Below are 7,808 nucleotides of genomic sequence, written 5' to 3' on the forward strand. Positions count from 1 at the left end.
CAGAACTGTTATTTCTTCCGCGACACTGTGAAATAAAGAATCCTAGACGGTGCCGTAAAAGAGGGTGTGTTAGTTATCTGTGTTTACGACAATGAATAGAGCGTGTTACTTATCTGTAATACATATTTCAAAAATTAGTATTTGTTCAGCAGATATAGAAATTAATATTTAGTAGACCAATAATATCAGTTGAGGAGATCAACTCATTTTACATAATACATGAGATTGCATGACTTTTTAAAAGCCGACTACGTCCTCAGAGAAGTTATCATCAGTACTAACAAAGCACTTTTCGAGATAATAAGTTGTGTTTGACCCTTGTAATCATGTTCAAATTTTGCGAGTATGTCTATTGATTTTCAGCAGTAAAATATGGATACAGAAAATAGCCATTTTCATATTCTGCCAGTGTAGAGTTTTGTTCAGCATATTGCAAATATTGTTGTACATGTCGAATAACATATTCGTTCTGATTCAATGCTAATTACTATTTGAGCACGAGGTATTCAAATACTCCACTACAATGCTAGATACAATAGAACGTGCAAATTTGGATCGTTTTCACGAAATGGAAAAAAATAACGTGTACATTTTTCAGGAAACTCACCTCAAAGCTGGAACGTTCTCAAATATTAAATTGTTAGGCGGGGATTTTATTTTAACATGTCTCACCTTTTTAATTGCTTTTATCTTTGAAATATATTGCTTCAACCCAAAAACAAACGAAACGTCGGTCAGAATACCCCCCACGTGATAGTTTGATGAAATATGTACAGACTCGACTAAGGAAAGAAAACAGACATGCATGAAGGTCAAGAAGACAAAGAATTCCTTATGTTTTTGTTTTAATGTTTAAAAAATATTTATGGTTGGCGGCTTAAACTAGGATTGGTCGGGTTATTGGAAACACCTTTTTTTTTCTTTTTAATTTTGCCTTCGATATAACGACGTACTAATAATATCGTACGACCTGAACAGACTTGAATAATCTGTGGATAAACATAGTATGGTATCCAATCATTTTTTCCCCACAAATCAGCCCCCCCCCCACCCAACCACCCCATGAATTACGATTTCAACTTAATACTACGCTGCTTATCAATAAAATAAACATCTACTGAAAATTATGTATTTTAAAAATTTTCAGTGAATTCGTTGTTGGTTATCTAATCGAAACAATAACACGGTAACCGTAGTTTTACCTAGTGCAGGTTTAAGAGAGCGAATTCTAAATATTTTATTTGCAAATAAAGATGACTTGGGAAATATTGATTTTGTAATTGGAAAGTCGTCTTTAAATACTGATTCAAGATCAAGTTATTGCATGTGACCTTACTGACATGTGGTCTGTAATATTGGTCTATTGACAAGCCCCCTCCCAAGTGTGTTAGAAACACGTTGTATTTATTTCCCAATGAACACTGATGCATACTTATATGCATGTCAGGTTACAGGTTATTGAGAAAACATAACTCTCCTCTATTTGTGTTCTACGTCTTCACTAGTTTACACAGCAAACATCGATTCCCCTGTTAAAGGGCCATGACACCTTATGAATTCACTATATGTTTAATAAAAACTTGGATGTTAAATAAAATACTTTTGGCTACATTCACTTTCACTAAGCAGAGCGGAGATGACGTTGATCCGAACATAGGCGGAAGTGACGTACTGGCCTTGTTTTGAATCCAGGGTTGAGTTTTCAGTACGTTATAATGTAAAACGATGAATACGCTATTTCAATCGTTCACGTCAATGAAATTATCCGTGGATTTGACAGTAAAGGTTATATACTTTAGGCCGACTCTGTTAGTTATACTAGGAGTTGGACCTCCATCATAGTTTTGTAGCTAGCTGCCAAATTGGATTTTAGAGGCACTTTTTGATTTATAATCTAATCTAATACCGTTCAACCAAATTTAGTCTTATTTAATTGTGAAAAAATCTAAGTTGATTACTAACCTAAACGACAGACTTCTTGTCTCTTGTTCTTTGTTTATGACATGTACATTGTAGTTTCGATCACCATTATACATGTATCTATGTGAGATCAAATTCCAGCCTTGTGGGCGCATTCTGCTATCTGCTGTCTTTACTGATAAAGTATTAATCTTCTTATATATTATTAGTGGTGGGTAGATTATCGGTTGACTTGGAAACCTGTCGACTATGACGGAATGGAATTCGTTGTGGTGCCGTTTGAGTGGGTTTGGTATCCTGATATTGTCCTCGATAACAGGTAGGTTTAATACATCATTGATGACGTCAAAGACAATCCTTGGCTTCGATACTTACGAGTATAACACCAGATGTAAGAGGAAAGGTAGAAGCTTGTTTTCAGAAAAAAGTCAACGATTATGGTAATTAGGAAATTAAGTATGCATATTATGCATTTCACATAAATATTATCAAGTGGGCCGTCATTTAGTGGACAATGCCACTTGCAATCGAATGGAATTGAATTTGATAAAACTTACAAACAATCGGATGACGTAATTTATTATACGTTTAGGAATATGTTAGGCAATCTCGACTATGCCACCAACTATTCGAACAGTGCAAGAATTAAACGTTAATTGTTATGTAAAAGAAGATATTCGTAGACATCAACAGAATACTGGAATATATTTCCATTGGTGTTTTAGGCAAGTACCTCCACTTAAGTGGAACGCTAATAAATTTACTCAGCTTATGCCATTCTAACGAAGCTATATTACTGGTGACTCCACAATAATACCCTACACTGCTCGACTGCAATGAAAATGCTATAATATCTGAGATTAGAACGTAACTTGAGTAAATTAATACAATGTAAAGATAAGGCATTTCTTACGTCTGTAGCTGCAAAACATATTATTTGCATAATTGATATAGCTTACACTTGATTTCACCTACATGAGCTCGTTCTAATATCAGTATCTATGCTGAGTGTGTTCAGGCTGTGATTAATTTTGGATTATACGACTGCATTTTTTTCAGTGCCGACGGAAACTATGAGCTACCAACATGGAAATATACATCCGTAATGTCTGACGGAACAGTGTGGGTGACGCCCCCTGGTGTTTTGAAGAGTCCATGTGCGATCAACGTACAGTACTTTCCATTCGATATACAGGAATGTCCTTTATCTTTCGGTCCGTGGGAGTTTACAGCGTTGCAAGTTCGTTTGTTTCCAATCGAAAATTACGTAGTGATAGAGAATTACGTGGAAAACGTGGAATGGGAGTTAGCGAATTCATCGGTGGAGGAGATTTACGAGGCCAACGAATGCTGCCCAGATGAGGCTTATAGTGTTGCCCTTTATACACTTGTTTTACGTCGTCGTCCGCTATTCTACGTTTTGAATATACTCGTTCCCTGTTTAGTCATGTCGCTGTTAACATTGGTGGTGTTCTACCTTCCGTCTGACTGCGGAGAGAAAATGACTCTCAGTATATCAGTTTTGCTGGCAATATCGGTCTTCAATCTGTTGATTTTCGATATCATGCCCCCAACGTCCGACACCATACCTTTAATTGGCAAATATTTGCTGTTCAACATGGCCCTTGTAATGTTCTCGATCATGTTGTCTGTGTTAGTACTGAACTTGCACCATCGCTGTATGAGGACATACCGAATGCCGCAAGGGCTGCGAAAACTGTTCCTTTACAGAATTCCTCCCTATGTGTTTCTAATGCCATATCCATTCGATGCTAATAAGCTAAGGGCAGATTACATGATGGAGTGCGAGAAAGAAGATGTCGCAGATGCTTCGACAAAAGGTGCGAACCGTTTTGCATTTCGAGTCAACAGTATGGCAGCGAGTGAAAACTTTGGATATCGTACGGAAGAGAAAGATGCAACACATAACTTTAATTCAGGAATGCCGTTACGAACTTTATCCTGTCGACTAACCACTCACGGGCGTTTTAAAAGAAGTCCCCCGTCGCACCGCTCAACAATTGTGAACTTCGATAAATCAGTTCAAACGAATGGATCGCTTCCACAGGAACTGGATCCAAAGCACCTTTCGACCCATTTCCATATGGCGCCCTCAACGGATTCCAGACGAGATTTTGAGCAAGCATTGCTAGAAGAAATGGAGTTCATAACCCGAAGATTGAAGTTTGACGATTGGGATTACGAGGTGAGTGTCTTCTACAGCGCCGTAAAGAGGCATGTGGTTTTTTACGACGATTTTATTACGAGACTATAAAATGAAAATAACCGTTGTGCGGTAGTTAGGCGTGGGGAGGGTGAGGTGGGAGGTAGGAGCTGGGGTCATGGTAGGGGGCTTGATGTAACGTTTTTAAAGAGGCACAATTTCTCTCAGTTTGTATTCTTAAAACTTCAATAAACCTGGGGCTCGATATAATTATTCTAGGCTAGCATGATTTTTAATGTCATAACATGTCCTCGATGGCGTCTCCTGGTGTTGTTAGCATACTTGTAGTTGATGGCATAACAGGTATCTCTTGAAATTTGATATTGCACGAGTATACTATCTAAGGGACGATCGAATAATCAATCAATCAATCAAAGAGATTTATATAGCAAACGTCTTATCCTTTTTTCTACAGGTACGGGAGGAGTGGAAGTATATCGCGATGGTCGTAGATCGCATTTGTCTAATTGCCTTCTTCCTGGTATTCTTGACTGGTACGTGCACCATCATATTCAGCGCTCCTAACCTACTAAGATGAAGTGGTTTGTAAGCCAGGCTGACAGAATTTCCGACGTTGACGTTTCTGAGAGAGAATTCAGTATTAGCAAAAGTGGTTTTTATATGAAATAGGGAGATAACTCGGGTTTGACAACTGCCAAAGACGGCAATATGGGGACGGTCCACGTGAAGTTGAAAAGGGTTCCTCTCTGCCCCCCCCCCCCTTCCAGGTTTGGAAAAGGGTATACTTAAGCTTCTTGAGGACAGTAAAAGATTAAATCTGAGTTCTCCCCCAAAATTGTTGTTTGTTTAACCATATTTGCCTTTCATGTTAGGCTACAGGGTTACTAAAGCATAGCAAACCAAACTAGCATCATGTTAATGACCGTGTCAGAATACATGTACAGTACGATACGTTTAATAGGCCATGCCCATGCATGGAGGAGAAGAAAGGGTCTCCCATTTTCGTAAATTGTTGTATGACAACACTTTGGGTTTGGAGGTCTGTGCGTATGAATCTTCTTCATACGATATTGCCCCCTCCACCCCCCTCCTCGTCCGAGATAGACACTCTGTTATATGACATGTGGGTTGACTTAATTCACCTTGCCATGTAGTCGTTGAACATTCCTCGACGATATTGATACTATAAAACGCACAGTGTAATTTCATATTGTTTTTATAGAAGACAGAAAGATTCGACGTTCAAAGTTGTCTATACCGTATACGCCATTTACTTTAATCACAAACATGGTGCAACAGCGCCAACAACGGCGATTCATCCAGTCTGAATAGGAGAAAACTCTAGTCTGAGTAGAAGTTCTATATTTGGGTATGGATCTTGTGTACATGTATAGGATCGTTGAATATTTTTAATTTTCATACACGTTACATATATTATAACTTAGTTGTATTTTGGCTGAAGAACGTGTTTTGATTGAAAGTACACATACATATAATTAAATTGGCCACACCACCACACACACAAGTTAGAACAGAAAGTAAGTTATTCGGAAACAGCACTGAGATCTTAGTGTGATCAAATTCCGTAGTACTGAGACACGTGACATTCGTTTCTAAGTAATAACAGTTGCTAAGTAACTATATTTCACTTTCTGATGTGATTTTGATTAATCTTTGAGTTTTCTCATGGCTGAATGTCAGAATTGTATCGTATGAAGGGTTCAACGTTTTTGAAAGAACAATGTTTAGATCCTTGGTGTTAAAACCAGACATTTATTCGAAGAGGACTTTTTTCACTATGATTTTAAAAAATACAATTAATGTAGTGAGGGGAGGGGCTGTGTACAAATAATGCTATGAAGGAATTGATTAGATGATGGAAACTTGAATTTTTTATGTTCATGATGGTAAACTTTGTTTCGCTAGGCTTCATTAGAATAATGATAACTCGTTATAATGTTGAAGTGAAATGACACGAAAATAATCAATTTGGGGAATTGTCAGCTTACAGGACTCTGCTGACCAATTTTGCCTGATATTTCAAATACATGGTATTTTATGAATTTGAAATGATGTAAATTCCCCGCCGACGTCATCAAATTTGTTTTTTTTAAGACTAGATGAGGGCGCTTTCACAAGGTAATCAAATAGGCTAACCATTCAGAATATTTTTTCAGTTTGTCTTGGAGAAAATGCATGATAATCATTTAAATATCATGGCATGTTTCTTTTTGGCAGCTAACTTGTTTCGGCCGTGACATTACGTGTTGCAATGTGGGCTTTGTAATCTTTTGATGACTATATTTGAGTTTTATTAAAGGTAGTTTACTGTGAAATGTTACAGTTGATACCACCGAAATGTAAAGATTTGTTTTTTGGGTAGTTGATAGACAGTAACAAAAAACAAACGAGGTCCTCACCGGATATGTAAATTGGGCTACGATATAGTGCAATACTTCAAGAATGGGTGGAAATTAACAGACAGACAGACAGACAGACAGACAGACAGACAGACAGACACACCACCACCAACACCAACACCAATACAACAACAACAACAACAACAACAACAACAACAACAACAAGTGCACATCATGTCTATGGATTTAGATCGATCTATCTATCTATCTATCTATCTATCTATCTATCTGACAAACAAACTTGTACAGCGCCAAATATCCAAAGTTAAACAATGTTCAGTGACGCTTAGAGTTACAAAGAAAATCAAAATGCTCTCTGAAAGATGTAAGTTTTTAAGAGCCTTTGAAAATGTTGACATAATTGGGAGAGGTTTTTACATCAAAGGGTAGAGAGTTCCAAAGCACGGGAGCTGCTGAAGAGAAGGAGTGGCGACCGTAGGAAACCAGATATCATCTGGGTGTGTGTGCAGAAGACATTTATCCGACGGCGATGAGCGAAGAGTGCGTGATGCGATGAAGAACGAGGTGTAATAGATAAAGATTTTCAAAAACGGAAATATTTGTTTCTATGAATCTTTCCCGTCAGAACATTTCAGATAAAATGGAAATGCAGTTGAATTTTAAAAAGAACGATTTTCTGGATTCAGTAGTCTAAAATATTAAGTGCTTTTTTTTTATATACAATGTATTATCAGCACCTTTCCAAGTACTGTAATTCGGCTGTGTTCTTTCTCTGTATAGAAGAACCCCTTAGTTTTATTTGTTTTTGTTGTAATGTTTCTTTCACTCCACGTGTCTGGAGTGTTTCAAACTTGCAAATTCACTTGGTGACATCTTCCGAGTTGTATCAGTTTCATCACTACATATGATGAGTATTGAATCCAATTATTGGTACCTTCATTGTATCACTTGGTATCTTAAGATTAAATATGTGATGTCACTATGCTATGCACAATCATGTGTCTGACTGTGTTTTAGAATGTCGGTCTGTAAAGATTTCAATTGAGGCAACTGTCTATTTCAGTGTCTTACTGAACCCCCCCCCCCCACACACACACACACACACAACCACCGAAGACATTGTAGATTACATGAATAGTAAGGTGTTTTGTTGCGTTGTGTTGCGTTGCGTTGTGCTGTGTTGTGTTGTGTTGTGTTGTGTTGTGTTGTGTTGTATTGTGTTGTGTTGTGTCGCGGTTTGGTGTGGTGTGGTGTGGTGTGGTGTGGCGTGGCGTGGCGTGGTGTGGTGTGGTGTGGTGTGATGTGCGGACCAGTGAATCTGT

General features: G+C 37.9%; 1 protein-coding gene across 1 annotated transcript in view; it reads left to right on the forward strand.

Moving 5' to 3' along the window:
* Positions 1–4,805, forward strand: part of LOC144446756 (neuronal acetylcholine receptor subunit beta-4-like) — a 20,669-nt gene extending 15,864 nt beyond the window's left edge. Inside the window, exons 4-6 of the mRNA XM_078136584.1 lie at positions 2,130–2,239; positions 2,980–4,126; positions 4,560–4,805. Of these exons, the coding sequence (XP_077992710.1) occupies positions 2,130–2,239; positions 2,980–4,126; positions 4,560–4,682 (1,380 nt within the window). The 3' untranslated portion in view covers positions 4,683–4,805. The remainder of the gene's footprint in view (positions 1–2,129; positions 2,240–2,979; positions 4,127–4,559) is intronic.
* The last annotated feature ends 3,003 nt before the right edge of the window (positions 4,806–7,808 follow it).

Source organism: Glandiceps talaboti, chromosome 15 (assembly GCF_964340395.1).
Source record: "Glandiceps talaboti chromosome 15, keGlaTala1.1, whole genome shotgun sequence".
Lineage (NCBI taxonomy): Eukaryota > Metazoa > Hemichordata > Enteropneusta > Spengelidae > Glandiceps > Glandiceps talaboti.